Below are 16,566 nucleotides of genomic sequence, written 5' to 3' on the forward strand. Positions count from 1 at the left end.
CTGTTTATCTAGTTTATTTTGCCATTTTTCTTATTGCCTTGGCGTCCAATTATTGGACTGTGTCTTCATTGCTTTTCTCGTTGCTGAGACAAAACATCTGACACCCAAAATTAGTGGAGGAAAGATTTTTTCAGCTCACAGTTTGTAGGTTTCAGTTCATCATCGGCTGGTTCCAGGGCAGAGAGGCAACAATTCATGGCAGCAGAAGACAGCAAAAGCAATGGGGGAGAGAGAAGCCTCTTTCTGCCTCTTTGATCTTATCCAGTCTGCTGCGATTAGGCTGCTGCCAATCCAATCAGTGGACTGATCCAGCAGTCCACCCACTCTCACTCCCAGCCTCACTAATCCCAGCATTGAACGGTGGATCAGAGTCACAAACTCCAGATTCAGCCACCTCATAAAAAGCCCCATCTGAAAGTGCATGAGGCTTTGGGGGCTGTCTTGCCTGAAACAATAACAGACCGGCTGAGGGCCCAGTCTTAGACTCTCTTCTCTTTTTGTGTCCTTTAGTCTCATGGCCTTAAGAGTGATTGGAATGGCACTCACAATTCTATTATCCAGTGTGGATCTCTGCCCAGAACTCAAGACTCAGAACTCTTACTGCTTAGTGGGCATTTCCAATGAGTTTTAGCAAACATCTCAAATTGCAAATTGTAAATTTATCTCCTGGTGGTCCCACTAAATCCTCCTATATATTCCCTTATGTCATTTAATCATAGTTCTCCTATTCTTTTGATCAGGTAAGAACTCTTGCTATGATTCTTGGTTCTCTTCTGTTTCATACTCATGTCTAGTTATAAAGTTCAATCAGTTATACATATATTCAAATTAAATCAAATTAAATCAAATTAAATCTTCAAATCAATCTGGCTGTTTTGCCTTGTTGCCATTATTATCTCTCATCTGGATTGTCATCGTAAGTATTTGTTTCAAATTTTAATGCCAATTTTTGCCTGGTCTTTTTGGGCTACTATATATATATATATATATAAAGTGGTTTAAACAGTAGAAATGTATTCCTTACAGTTTGGAGCTGGACAGTCCAAGACGTAGGTGCTACTGGCTAGTATGTTTCCTGGCAAGTACCCACATCCTAGTGTGTAGATGCATGGTTTTTTGTTTTATCTCCCCTTGGTGAAGAGAGATTATCTCCACATCTCTTCCTAAAAGGGCATTAACCCTCAACCCTCATGCCCTAATCATCTCTCAAAGGCTCCAACTATGGATGTTGCCACATCAGAGATTAAGGCTTCAACATATGAGTTGGGGTGGGGGAGAAACATTTAGTCCATAGCAGTGATTTCCTTGCTTTCATCTGTACCCTCTGCAGCCAGAGCAATCCTGTTAAGAAACAAATTAAATCATGTTAATCTCGGATCAGATCCTTTCATTGAGGTCACAGGGTTTTCTGTGACCTGAATGGTTCATCCTAATCTGGCTTTGTCTGTCTCATTTTTTTTCATTTCCAATAACTAGCTTCTTTGCAGTTTCTTGAAACACAGGGCCTTTGCACCTACTCATTTCTCTTCCTGAAAGGCTCCTTCCCAGATATTGCAGGCTTTCCTGATTCCATTAGGTCTGTACTTAGAAGCAGCTTCCTACTGAGGTCCTGAAGAGAGAATTATGTCTAACTATGTTTTACTTCTGTCAATATTCCTTACCCCCCTTTTCTGTTAAATCTTCTTAGCCCTTTTGTAACACACTGCTTGTTTTACATGTATTAACATGTTGAGCACTATCCATCGTACTGCTCAGTTTTCCCATGGCCGAGACACGATGCCTAGTACTCACAGCTTTAGGGAGGAAGGGTTTATCGTGGCTCATGGTCTCAGAGGTTGCAGACCATGGTCAGCTGGTTCCAAGGCAGGGACATCGTGGTGGAACGGGGTGGCAGAGGGACACAAAGGTGTGCACGTGGCCTGTGCAACTCATGGCGTCTAGGAAGAGGAGGCAGAGGAAGAGCAGAGAGGAAGGGACAGGGGCCATATGTGGTCCCAAGGACACAGCCACCAAACACACCAGCAGTTTCCTTTAATAATCTCCTCGTTGTCTCACAGGCCAATCAAGGTAACGATCGAGCTTGACTGTCATGCTTGTCTTTCCAGCTAGAGCTTGAGTTCACGAGGGCAAGGATTTTTATTTGTTTGGTTTACTATTCTCTCTCTAACATAATTAATGAGGCCTATTATATAGTAGGTACCCAGTAAGTCTTTAACATAATTAATGAGGCCTATTATGTAGTAGGTACCCAATAAGTCTTTGCCCAATAAATGAGTAATGAACATGACTTATACTTACTGTAATTTTTTAAATGTAAAAAAGTATCAAAAGGAAGTTTAAAGTGACCCAAAACCTCATTATAGAAAAGCTATAATGAACATTTAGGAACAGATTTTCATATTGTTTACTCCAAATGACATCATATGGTATACTATTTTTACTGAAAAATATGTTGCAGGTATGTTCAGTTTGTAATTTTAATGGCCTATTATATTTCATTTCTGGAATATCTTAATTAGGTCAACCTATTCCTTTGCTGTTTCCTATACACACTTAGATTTGATCCGTTAAAATTTATTATAAAGCAAGTTGTCATGAATACCAGGTGCACTTACATTTTCACACTTCTGTGATTACATCTTTAGGGTAGGTTCCTGTAATTTTTTTGAGTTGGGTAATATGCAAGCATGTGTGGACACAGTTTAGCAGAGACCTTGGGAGGAAGAGTAAAATCTTGGAGGTAGAGTATGGTATCATATATGTAAATCAATCAGAGTTATAGCATTAACTGTGCCTTTCATGAGCCCAAAAGACCAAGTAAATGTGACTTTTCCTGTGGAGAAAATGAGGAATCATAAATGTATTAATATTATTTCTTTATTATTATAATTTTTAAAAAAATTAAGTATTGGAATTTGAGCCCAGGACCTCATGCATGCTAAGCAAGTACTCTACCACTGAGCTACATTGTCAGCCTCTCCTTTTTAATTTAAATTTTGAGATTCAGTCTTGCTAAGTTTTTCAGCTGGTCTTAAAGTTGTGATCCTCCTGCCTCAGCCTCCCCCATAGCTGGAATTACAGATGTAGGCCACCACACTAGAATTATTATACTTTTTGCTAAGGGGAAATATGATAAGCTTGTGAGTATGTGCAATTATGGGCTTTGTTAATTTTTGAACAGAGTGAAAAAATTTGCAGTAAACACTCAACATGGTCAAAAGGGAAAGCAATAATCATGTTTATTATCTAGGGTATTGAAACAATGATACCAAATTACTGAAATCATTCTAATTGCCTTTAAATTATGTCTATTTTTTGATGATCTCTTAATCTTTAACATTTAAAATATTGAAAGCAGATGCCAGTATTCCAACAAACCTGAGATTTAAAATAAAGTATTTAGAACAGACCAAAAAAATCTTGATTTTCCCTGATTGTCAGTTCCAATACTCTTTAGAGACACTGGGTGTGTGAGGACTAACAGTGGCTTTGGCTGGCGACAGAGTGCCTCTCTTTGCCGGAGATGGGAGCATCCCCGTCTTCTGTGTGTTGTCTCCCAGTTGTGCTTGGCCGTGGACCAGGACCCTTGTAGATCACTCGGTAATGCTTCAACAGAGAACGGGGCTAGAACTAAAGAGTGGGATTCTCCTTCTGCACGTGAGTCATGGCTATGTGGGTTGTGACTGCACAGAAAGGGCCCTTGTGTGACCAGAAGTCTGCCCCTACCTGCACAGATCTAACAGGCTGAGGAAAACAGGGAAAGAATGTGTCTCCCCTCCTGTTACCAGGTCCAGGATGCCACGAGGATAAAGCGCTGGGCCCCAGTTTGTGTCTCCATTTAAGTTCTGTGTTGCTTTGACAGCAGCCTGTGCTGTGGTGCTAAACCCCGACTCACCTGTTAATTGCCTTGTAGAAAGTGTGCAAAGGAAAGCGAGGAGAGTAAGAAGCAGGTCTCCGAGAGCTGCAGGAAGCACGTGGACTTTCTGACTCAGCTCGGGGACTGCCTGGATCCAGACCGGAAGGACCAGAAGGCATCGGCTGAGGATCTCATGCTAAAGGTGTTTGTCTGCGGGTTGACAGGACTGGAAACACAGGGACATTGTGACAGGGCCACGGAGGGATGCGCTGGAGTTGGTGGTGGCAGGAGACCAGCACAGTGGCCCGACTGGAGCATTAATCAGTTGACCTGGGACACATCATATCACTTCCCCAACCCTAAATCTAAATCTAACCCTAACCCTAAATGCCAGACTACAAGAGCCTTCCTGGTGTAGTCTGGCATCAGTTAGTCTCCAAAAAGAGTTGTTTTGTCTAGAATATATTTAGATTGTCAAATGTAATTAATCATTCATCTTATGACATGTTTTAGGGCTCTTTTAGTTACAGACATACACACTCATGCACACACCCTCCTCCCCAGACATGTGTCAATTATACTTACGGGGTATAAGGTTAAGATTAGCTCTAAAGTACTTTCAAAATTTTACATTAAAGCAAAATAGTAAAAATCCTATTTTAATCATGTTTATTGAAATGAAATGGACTGAATAGTTCACCTAGCCCCTACTGATCCATTAGGGTATCCACAAAGACTTGAATATTTACGCCATCTTTGGCCCTCCCAGAGATAGCCAGTTCCAGAGACAGTAAAGGACACTCCCAGAGCACAGCTTTCGTCAGCAGACGGAGCCACCCAGCAGTCTGGCTCTCAGGCTCCTGGAGCCCTGTCTTCCCACCACTCCAGGGCCAGATCCCAGACAGCTCTGGACAGTTTCTCTATTCCAGAGTTGAGGAGACTTTTCCCACCTAGTGTGCTGGCCTGCTGAGCGCCGTGGGCATGGTCCTTCCATGGCATTCACAATAAAGCCTCTCATCCATTTCTCCCTGTTCCCTCTGTCTCCAGAGTGGCTTTGGGAGTTTTCCAAGTGGGCCCTGCGGGGCAAGGCCTGTCCTGTTGGCTCCTGTCCTGTCAATTTCAAAACACACAGTGGGATTCTGGACTTTAACTGTCTCTTGCTAGTGTGGGTCCTTGCTTTAGTAGACATGAAAATTGAAACTAAAACGGTGGTGAAGCCTGTAATCCCAGCACTGAGGCAAGAGGATCATTGTGAATTTGAGGCTACATAGTGAGTTCAAGGCCAGCCTGAACTGTCTCAAAAACAGATAAACAACCAAACCAAAACCAAAATTCCCACAGAGGTGTCATTGAAAGTTATGAAGTATTCTAGCCGATGTGGCTGGAGGGGACATACTCTGATACAAGGGTTCAGACTGGCCCACTTCAAAGACCGGAGAACAGCTTTTGAGGGTTAGCAGATAAGCTGAGGCCCTGATTGTTCATGATGTCACCCTGGTGTCATGGTTCTGGAATCCTGATGGCAGAGGGATGGGCTTGTTTCTGGGAAAGAATTACCTTGGTCTGTGGTAGATGCAGTCACATAGGGCTGAATCTTCCCTGGAATCCAGGTGATTGTAGGTTTAGGACAATGGCTGGTGGCTTCTGGGTGTAGCTCAGTGGCCCTATCAGTGTCTTATTTTGAGGTCCTCAATCTTAAAGGGAGATGAGATCATGTAAATTCAGGGCTAATCAACCCTGTCTGGCAGCTCTTAGGCAGACGCTCCCTAAGTGATCAGTATTGTGCTATACTGGATTGAGACGGACTTGACCCCAGATTTCTAGTAACAGAGGTTCAAAAGGAAGGTCAGGCTTGGTCATCTGCAGGCTTAAGTGAGGAGCTATGGCTCATAGCAAAACCAGCTTTGAAGTCTTTGACTGTCCCAGAAGAAAACAGATCATGCTTTTAGTGAGCAGCATAAGGGCTCAGGGTTCTGTTAGTCCCCTGTGGCTGTGGTGGTCTGATTATCTTTTTTTGATCTTTTTCATTTTTATCGGTACCAGGGATCGAACTCACGACTGTCTGCTTGCAAGGCAGGCACTTATGCCGCTGGGCTAAATCCCCAGCCCCCCCCCCTTTTTGGGGGGGGTCTGATTATCTTAAGACTCACTAAAACAATTCCTCCCCCAGAGCAGGAAGTCTGGTGTTTTGATCAAGACTGCAATCTCATACAGTGTTTAGCCTACAGAAGCAAAATCTCTCCTATCCCAAAGTTATTCTTTCACTTTTACACTTGCTTGTAAACACACGCACACACACACACACACACACACACACACACACACACACGCACATACCCTGAAGTGTCCATGATGGAAAAGGAGGCCTTCCTAATAATTCATTTTGGTACTGACTCATCTGTCTCACCACTATTGGTGAGTGCTAGTGTGCTGGGCACTATTCTGGGTGTGGCACTAGGACTGAACTTTTTTAAAGCTTTCACTGTCATGTTGTAAAGGTGGTGAGGAGACTAACAAAGAACTACTGAATATTATTCCACGAGATAGAAGGTGCCATGAAGAAAAATCAGTGAGGATACAGGGACAGAGAATGGCCATCAGCGGTGTGGCTCAGGCAGATGACTAATCAGTGTCGCCAGAGGTGGAGACTTTTGAAGGATACTGAGGTGAAGAAGAGTAATCAGCAGAGAGGGGACAGCACCGAGCCGGAAACGGTGCTGTGATGGCAGAGTGCGGAAGCTTATGCGACTCGTCACGTCCACAGGTCATCACCACATGCTGATCTTGTCCCATGGGTCTCCATGTTTTCCTGCAGGCGTCACTGTGGGCCTCCAGGGAGAGCCTGCTGTCTGTGCAGCTAGTGTCTGATGTCAGGGACCTGCTTGCTTTGACTCCCCTTACCCGGAATTTTACAAATGCTCCCAGTTTACAATTCCATGTGTGGCACAGGAGGCAGAAAAACCCTGCTAATCCGGGGCCCAGTGACAGCCATTGTCAGAGCATCTTATGCAGAGTCTTTCTTTACTTATTAATCAGAGGGACATTTTTAGGAACACAGGAACCCCATCTGTCTCCTTGAGTGCCAGAAAGTGCCTGGCTGTGGGCTGAGGGTGGCTCCACCACCTGCAACCACCTCTGCAGAGCAGCCAGGGTGTGGGCCACTGTCTGCTTTGAGTGCACCTGCCACCAGCCTCGCCTGATAGCCAAGTTAAGAGGCTGCCTCTGACGAGTGTGATCTTGGTGCACACACGGCTGGGTATGGGCGCGGCCTCTGGGTCTAGACAGTGAGTTGTGCAGAGAAAGCACATGGGGTTGTTAATTTTTATAAGACAGCTGTGGTGGGTTTCTCTGCAGCTTCAAGAGCTGTGCAGGAAAAACACATTCATGAAAGGACAAATTGCTAGTCTTGAAGAGACTATAAATGTCCATGAGATGGAGGCAAAAGCTAACAGAGAAACAATCATGAGGCTGGCGTCCGAAGTCGACAGAGAGCAGAGGAGAGCTTCCTCCTGGGCTGAAGAGAAGAAGAAGCTGAGCCAGGTACAGCACGTGAAGTGTGCAAGCGTGTGTGTGTGTGTGTGTGTGTGTGTGTGTGTGTGTGTGTGTAGAGAGAGAGAGAGAGAGAGAGCACTCATGCATGCCTGGGGTCATGTTTAAGAAGCAAAAATGGAAAATCAGATCCAGGAGGAATGCAGTAGAAATATAGATGACGGTTTCTAAAAGGCTGCTTTCAGCAGGAGGGGTGAGGGGCAGGTGGGGTGAAGGCCTTTGGATAGATATCATTTTTCCTTTTTTTTTCTTTTGCACTGTACTAGGGACTGAACCCAGACCTTTGCATTGGGCTACATGCCCAGCTCTTTTTTAATTTGTAATTTTGAAGCCTATTGCAGTGGCATAAGCCTGTCATCTCAGCACTCAGGAGGCTGAGGCAGGAGAATTGCTTCACGATCAGTTTGGGCTACATAGTGAGTTCAAGGCCAGCCTGACCTGCATAGTGAGACCCTGTCTCAAAAACAAAAAATAAAACAAATAAACAAAAACAAAAAAATTAGACTTTGAGACAGGGCCTAAGTTGTCAGACTGGGGTCAAATTTGTATTTTTCTAGCCTTAGCCTTCCAAAATGCTGGGATTACAGGTGTATGCTACCATACTTGGTTGTTTTTTAATTGGAAATTAAAATACAAAATACTTAAGAGTAAAGAATTTGTAAAGATAGCTAACTTCAGTCAGTTAAATTTAAAGATACTTGTAAAATTCGTTTTAAAAATTTGTTTTAGTTTTTTGAACAAATAGAATACATTTCCATGATAGAAAATTCTAAATGTATTAAAGAAAAAAAGGTGTTCAGTAAAAACTTTCTCTCCCACCCTTCTGTTCAGTCTCCTGGTTCTCTGCAGAGGAAACTTGTTATAGTTTCTTGTACAGCTTCTGGAAATATTCTGTGTATGTGTGTGTGTGTATGCATAAAAAGGGATTTGTCTGTTACATACAGTATATATTGTTTGTATTTATTTTTAATGGATGGCAATAGAGTGCACACTACTATCAAAACGGAACTATGAGCAATGTCCTGCATTTGTTCTTGTGTCTCAAGTCATAGAAAACAAAGCCCTAAGCTGAACGTGTGAACACCCACCCACAGTCCCCTGCTCTGGGAGGCTGAGGTAGGAGGATCTCAAATCGCAGCCCTGGGCAAATGGATGATTTAGCACAGTCTTTTCTCAATTTTGTTTTTAAAGCTAGGGTGGACCTTAGGATGTAGTTTAGTGCAAAGGTTCTGGGTTCAATATCCTGTAAGGTAAAAAAAAATTCTAGAAGTAGACTTTCTGGATCAAAGAATATAGATGTAATTTTTGAGGGACATTAACAAAAAGAAGCAACATAATTCTAAATTATTTAAAAAATACAATGAGTTGCCTGATATTTTCAAGTTAGCTACAATTATTTGAGCATGAAAATTAACACTGTATTTTCAATACCATATAACCATTAATTATTTTTTTAAGCTTTGTGGCAAAATAATTATTGGATTAATAGTAGATGAATACTAATGATCCACTTCGAAAAGCAAAACTGAGCTAGTACAACCAGTTACCAAGAATCTGCAGGAGGAAAACACCCGGCCCTGGGAAGGAGATGGGGTTCAAGATCATCAAGGACTGAGGCTGGTCCCAGAAGCTCCTCCAGGGGCTGAGGCCCAGGGGGTCTCCAAGCCAAGAGGCTGGTGTGGAGTGGGCGTGTGTGAGGAGGAGTTGTCTTCTCTGGGCCTTCCCTGCCTCCAGTGACATCACTGTGTCGTGACAGTCACCCACAGTGATAGTGATTTCTACTTCTCCCCTGGTTCCCTGCAACAAATCGTCCTCCTTTGGCTTTTTGCCCTGACACTCAGCTTCTAGGAAAGAGCAGAGACTGTCATTTCTGTAGACATCTTGTCTTAGCTGTGTGCTAAGGATACCGCGGACTTGGGGAGAGGTGTTGCTCGGTGGTAGCGTGCTCGCCTAGCATGTATAAGGTCCTCAGCGCCCCACAACAAACCAAGCCAAGTCCCACAGACGGCAGGGCTTCGACCAATGTTATTTATCCTTCCGGAGGCTGGAGAGCCACGATCAAGGTGCTGGTGTGGTTGAGTTTTGATGAAGGTCCTCTTTCTGGCCAACAGATGGCTATCTTTTTGTTATGCCTGGGGGGAGCAGGGGAGGGGAAAACTGGAGTGGGGAGGGAGAGACAGAGATAGAGAGGTCAAGTTCTCTGCTGTCTTCCTTTAGGAGGGCACTAATCTCACCATGAGCTCCCTGATGTCCTCCTTTAACGGCTTCAGTCACCTCCAAACACCATCAAGCTGGGAGCAGGGCTGTTTTGGAGGAATATGATTTGGTCCATAGCAACTCTCGGTTATATTTCTCTCCTTTTCTTAGGAAAAATTTCAAGCATAAACAGAGAGTGAAGGACTATGATAATGAGCATCCATCTTTAGCTTCTCAGAAGCACCCTGTGTTAGCACTTTTCCCCATGTGCTTTCTACACACATATGCACACTGGCACACAGATGCACAGACATAAACACAAATGCACAAACACATATATTTGCAGAACCATCTGAAAATAGGTTAGAAATATCATGTTTAGTTCCTGACTGCTTGTGCAAACCCACACATGTTCTGATTCTCCTCCTCTGAGCAGTGGAATTTAATTCCCTTCTCTTGAGTGTGGAATTAGCGAATAGAATATGTTAGAGGTAAGGGGATGGTATCCTTGAGGATATAGACTGTGGCTTCTTTTTGGGTGCATTGTCTGAGTCTCTCTGGAGTCACTTGTGCTTGAGGGAAGCCCACTGTCATGCTGTGAGGTGACACTGGGGAATGAATGACATGCCAGCCTCCACGTGGTAGGGACATTCAGCCTGTCTATTATGAGGCCTGTGAATCAAGGACTGAGGCCATAAGCCGCCATGTGAGTGAGCTGCGAAGGGCACCCCCTGCGTCCCCTCCTCCGGATGACTGTGTCCCGGCCTGTGGCTGACCGTGCCCTCAGGAGAGACTGTGACCCACACCCACACAGCGGTCACAGTCAGCCTCCTGACCCTGAGACTCTGCAGCGATAGATGCTTGCTGTTTTAAGGTGCTGAGCTCAGGGCAGTGTGTGACACAGTAATCAATAACTAATAATCTCTAATACCATATTCATATTCTACATTTCAGAATTTATGATTTGCATTAAGCATGATGTTTATAAAGCTGTTTTCTTTCCCAAACTTGAGATCTAATCTGGCTTGGCTCATTACATTTGCTGATTAGTTTTACTTTTTATTATTTTTAAAAATTTTTTGTCTTTTTGAGACAATATTTCACTATGCAGTTTAGTCTGGCCTTGAACTCACTTTGTAGCCCTGGCTGGCCTTGAACTTGCAGCAATCCATCTGGCTCAGCCTCCCAAGTGCTGGGATTACAGGTGTGAGCTACCATGCCTGGCTAACTGTGTTTACAAAATATTTTATTTTTTTGAGACCAGGTCTTGCTGTATATTCCATGTTGATCTTGGACTCACTATGTAGACCAGGCTGGCCTCAAACTCACAGTGATTCTCCTGTTTCAGTCTTCTGAGTGCAGGCATTATAGAAATGCACCACCAGTCTGGCTTTTCTTTTTAAAAATAGGTTCTTTTTGTCAAGTTTGGTAGCATGCCTATAATCCCAGCACTTGGGAGGCTGAGGCAGGAGGATTTCCATGAGTTCCAGGCCAGTCTGAGCTACCTACTTCAAGGCCAGCCTGCCTTACATAGCAAGATCCTACCCAAAAGACACAAAACAAATCAAAAACAAAAAAACCCAAAAGCAAACAAAATCCCCTTAGAAAGAAATGCATCTGGACACTTACGGAATTCAGGTCAAACCTCTTGGTGAGAATATTTTGAGAATAAACCTGTGTATTTCATATTATGTCAATTTATAAAGAGAAGATGCTAGCTTATTCCTTCACTGGTGATACTTAGTTTGACTACCAAATCTCTTCAGTGTGCAGGTACATTTGACTTTTTTCTGCAATTAAGTGGCATGCCTATGGGGGTGATAATAACCATTTTATCTTTGTTTCTTAGGACTTTACTAGGAACATTAGCACCCATCAAATCTTGCCTGGACTAACCAGGGTGGCAAGTGGTGACATCCTAACTTCATCATTACTTATATTTATTAGCTGCTATTTTCCTATGAAGAAGAAGTTTCTTTTTCTGATGAAGAAAGATGCAAATTTGAACCTAGCCTGGGAAATTCAGTCAGATCTTATCTCATGGTAAAAAACAAAAAAGGGGCTGGGATGTAGCTGAGGGTGAAGGTCCTGGTTTGATCCTGTACTGGCTTCCCGTCACAGAGACTCGATACCCAACACACACAGCACTGGGCGGGGGTGGGGGGTGTGTGTTCAATTTGCTCGGGGGTTTAGTCCATGGTGGGCTGATTTCAAGGCAGAGACATGGTGGAAGGGCGGATAGAGCTGCCTAGTTTATGAGAGCTGAGAAACAGCAGGAGGAGCACAGTGCCAGAGGAAAGGTTGGGGCCAGAGGTAGACCCAAAGGCCAAGCCTCTCTCTCCCACTCAGATACATCCAGAAGTGCCCCTACCAATCCCCAGTGAGGATCTGGAGCTAATCAAGTTGAAACTCCACTCTAACCATCACAAATTCCCCACTATCAAACAAAACAAAACAAAGCAAAACAAAACAAAATAGAAACATTTTTTTCTTTTCAATTCTAGGAACCCACTGATTTCTATTTATCTGTTGTGTTACAATCTGTCGTGTGTCAATTATTCTTTTCTTGTGTTCCAAATTCTCAATGCTTGCTCAGCAGCAGTCTCTTCAAGATGGCACTTGTGATCCTGTAACATGACTCCTTTAGCATTCAAAACTTGCTTTCTAGAACACAATATCCCAGGCCCTCTTGTAATTTTCTGGCTGAAAACCAAAACCAACCAATTCCCCAAGAGCTTTGGTCCCCTTTCCCCCAAGGAAATGGTACTTAGAAGCCAATTCTTAGGTGTTAGGATTGTACTTATTAGCACAGCCATCCTGCCCGTTCTCAGAGAGGCTGTGTATTTTGTTCAGCTTCACACAGTGATTACACAGCAAAGCTGGGATTTGGGCCAGGCCATCAGGCAGCTGTGCCTGCATCAGGAATTTCCTCCACACTTCTAGCACAGCTACATCCTAAATGCAGGTCTGATGGCAGAAATTATGTAACAATAGCAAATAGCTATACAGATTCCCCCCTGAGGAATGTTTAATCCAATTATAATAGTAGTTACTAAATTATCAAGACTTGCAAATCAGGAAGAATTTACTGTTTATCTGTAAAAGTGCATCTTTGGAGATTATTAGTAGTAAGAGAATGTGTTGTAATAATACGTTAAAAAAATGAATTCTTTTTTCTTATTTAAGTGTTTTTACTAGGAAATGACTAATGGGATGTTGTTCAGACCAACTTTGGAAACACATTTCCTTTGGCTTGAAGTTCCTGCCAAAACAATAAAAGTTGTAAAATAAAAATATGGGCGATAAAAATCTTAAAGTCTTTAATAAAGTTCTCATTCATAAGATTATGACTCCAAAGATTTACCGCTGAAAAACACTGTCAGAAAGCTTTACTGACACATTAATGGCCTCAGGAAGAGTCAACCTAGTACTTTCTGAAGCATTCTTTTTGAAGTAGGAAACTTTTTTTCCTGGTAAAGTCCAGATGTCCTGCAGTGGTAGGTGTATTCACAGGGCTGGAGTGCAGTTTCAACCAAACTCAGCTTTCCAATTTGTTTAGACACTCTACTTAAATTACTGTATGAAAGTTTCACAAATAAAAATCCCAGGTGACATCATACGTACAGTAGGTATATTAAACTTAGGACCTTATGCAGGTTACATACGCACTTTACCACTTAGCCCAAAGACTGGTGGCTCTTTTCTTGGTGAGGGTTTTCACAAGCCATACACACATTCCAATAGACTACAGAATTTAAAATCAGCAGGTCAGAAGTTTAATTACATACTGCATTTCAGACAGCTTCTCTTCTTGCATACTGTTTCTTTAATCTGAGAGATAAGAATTAAAACTTGGAAATCATACTGGCTGTAGACTTAAGTGGGCCTGGGTTGGAAATGGTGCCCTGTCATGATTTATGTCAGTGGCCTCCAAGCATCATGAATTATGGACTCAACCAAATCTGGCGTTTGTGATTGGTTCGTGGTCTAGCACCCGGATTGGTGGTGTGAGTGCTACACCAGCTTAGGGGGGCCACCATAACGTGTAATGGCGGGAAGAAGGTATGTCTCTCTCTCTCTCTCTCTCTCTCTCTCTCTCTCTTTCTCTCTCTCTCTCTGGTTGGTGTCTTCCTGTTTGCAGCGGCCATGAATGGCTGCCTCTTCATGCCACGTTACCTTGGAGTCAATTGAGTATGAACTGAAACCTCTAAAACTGTAGGAAAGAAACCTTTCCTTGTTTCATGCTGGGCATTGGGTATTTTGTCTCAGTGACAAATAAAGAGTAACTAAGACATGTGCCTTCTGCTTTTTTGATTTGTTATCCTGTAATTGGTGGTGAGGAGAAAAGAATGTATGAGAGAGAAAGAGAGACAGAGCAAGCAGAGTGATCAGGAAGCTAGGCTCTAACGCCCATCAACAGAAAAAAGGATAAAAAAGTGTGAAAGAAGAATGCAATCATGTCATCTGGAGGGGCTTTTTTATTTTAAAGACTGGAAACAAAACAAAATAAAATAATAAAAACAATACAGGATTTCAAAACAAGAAGATAAGAAATTAACAATGGTCACTATATTGTATATTGCTACCTTTGAAATAGTTGCTTAGATTATAAGATACAGGCATGCAAAACAGATCAAACAATATAGCATTCAGTTTCTTTCCATGAACTAATAGAATTAGTAGTACAATTATCTTAACTATCACATATATGTAATATATAATATATATATATTTTTTCCCCTTCTTTTCTGTTTTTCCCCAGTCCAGTTGCTCTTTCCTGTTGAGCAGTTTCTTTCCCTTTCACAATACCTTTTGTACCTTTTGGATCCTATTTAATCTTTTAGTTTCTTACACGAGGGAGAGAATACGATGTTTATACATGAGTCTGATTTATTTCACTTATGAGTGTGGTTTCTATTTGCAACCATTTATCTATAAAAGCCCCAAATTTATCTTTCTTTATGTTGAGTAGTACTCCACTGTAAAATACCACATCTCATCTGGAGGATCTTGAGTTTGTAACATTAAGTTAAATAAGTCAGACACAGAAAGCTAAATATCACATGTTTCCTTTTATATGATGCAAACAAAGAGCAAAATAAAGGAAAAAGGATAGGAAGCATGAGGTACATGTTTTGGAGATGGGGAAGGGCATGGAGGAAGAAGAGGGGAGGAGGAGGGTAAAGGGAAGACAAAGGGCTTGAAAATGATCGAGACATGATTGATGTACCAACCCCAAACTGAATGCAAGCGTCATAAATGGCAAGCATGCACTGAGGAAGGAGGAGGAGGAGGAAGGGGAAGAGGAGGAGGAAGAGGAGGAGGAGGAGGAGAAAGAAGAAGCAAAAGAAAAAGAGGCAGCAGCTGTTTGTAGGACTTGTGCCATAAAACTTTATTTTTAATTTTTTTTGGTTTTTTTGAGACAAGATTTCACTATGCAATTCAGACTGACCTGAACTCACTTTGTAGTCCAGGCTGGCCTCTAACTTTCAGTGATCCTCCTGTCTCAGCCTCCTGAGAGCTGGGATTCTAGGCATGTGCCACCCTCCCCAGCCATAAGACTGTGAAGTAACACACTCCTATTCCTGACCCACTGTAGGCCTTTGCTATGAAACACGAAGAACTTGATGCCTCTCACTTTTGTTGTGCCTTCTTTCTGCTTCTCCATTTGTACTGTACTCTTGCACTTACATTGTCAGTGTCGACATTCTGTTGTGTTGTGACAACAAGTCTTCAAATGAATCTTTAGGTTCATTCTAAAAATTAGGATCAGTTAGGAGAGCATTTAAAGTGACACAACTACATAATACTTTTAAATTATGGCTCTAGACACCACATGTGAGGTGGGCTCCATTCCCTTTTGCCAAAGTCCCTCACAAGGGTGCTGGGGGGAGCTGTCCATGGTCCCCCAGGCACTGCATGAGCAAGCTGTTGGCGGCGCTGTGGTGAGACCCAGGGATGCAGTGGCCTCCTGGGCAGCCGCGTCCATCTGCAGTGTGCTGATAATGTGACTGCAAAGCTAAGCCGAGCTCTCATTATGCTCCAAGGCCTTGGAACAGCTCAGCTTTGGCAAGAGTGTTCTCCTCTAGAGGAAAATGCTACCCTGCAGCTTCGGCTTCACAGATCACAGGGGCTTCACAGGGGCTGAGCAGAACAAATCTAACTCTCCTGCCACATAGCTGTCTTTGAGTAACTCAGTGACACTCAAGTGCACCAGTGCTTTTAATATGTCCTCCTAAAACACAATTTCAAAACTTTCGCCATCCTTCCTGTGCGCTGAGTGCACTCTAGTAAAATTTTTTTCCAAACTATGAGTGGGGAAGAATGATTTTTTTCTTTATTTTTGACCCACTGCTGACCAATACCTCTACAGAATAAAATAAATTACTAGAAAAATCATTTAAAAGATACATAAAACAAAAATCCAAATTTTAAGTGTTAGATGCCACAAACATACATTAAAATTTAATAAATATAATGAGAATAGACATAGGAAAAAGAATAGAATTACATAAACTGTACCCATCCTTTGAAAGTATATATGGAGGAGATTAGAGAATCACTATTGCGATTCTAAAAGTTTTGCAGTCACATCTGACTGTGAGCTTCAGTACAGGGAGTACAGGGAGCTATACAGGGAGCTGCACTCCCTGGACAGCTCTCTGTGTTAAAGTTCCACATACACATTTAGAATGAACTGCACTTATGTAAGCATTTAAAGTTTTATTGTGACAATGAACTCACTTTTGGTTTGCTAATTTAGGTTGTCTTTATTGGATTAATGACTACAGTATTTATAAGATATGTTTTATTTTAAGACACACAATAGGAAATCAATGTCACAGAGGTTTGTGGAGACTATCAAATATTTTATCTATTATCTGTCTGTCTATCTATCTATCTATCTATCTATCTATCTATCTATCTATCTATCTATCTGTCTATCTATCTATCAAGACAGGATC

General features: G+C 42.4%; 1 protein-coding gene across 2 annotated transcripts in view; it reads left to right on the top strand.

Moving 5' to 3' along the window:
• Positions 1-16,566, top strand: part of Ccdc170 (coiled-coil domain containing 170) — a 91,131-nt gene that overhangs the window by 29,960 nt on the left and 44,605 nt on the right. For both annotated transcript variants that reach the window (XM_063232913.1, XM_063232914.1), the window contains exons 4-5: positions 3,914-4,058; positions 7,211-7,396. In XM_063232913.1, coding sequence (XP_063088983.1) covers positions 3,914-4,058; positions 7,211-7,396 — 331 coding nt within the window. The remainder of the gene's footprint in view (positions 1-3,913; positions 4,059-7,210; positions 7,397-16,566) is intronic.

Source organism: Cavia porcellus, unplaced genomic scaffold (assembly GCF_034190915.1).
Source record: "Cavia porcellus strain 051 isolate PalLab524CR breed Dunkin Hartley unplaced genomic scaffold, mCavPor4.1 scaffold_22, whole genome shotgun sequence".
In the NCBI taxonomy this organism is placed as follows: domain Eukaryota; kingdom Metazoa; phylum Chordata; class Mammalia; order Rodentia; family Caviidae; genus Cavia; species Cavia porcellus.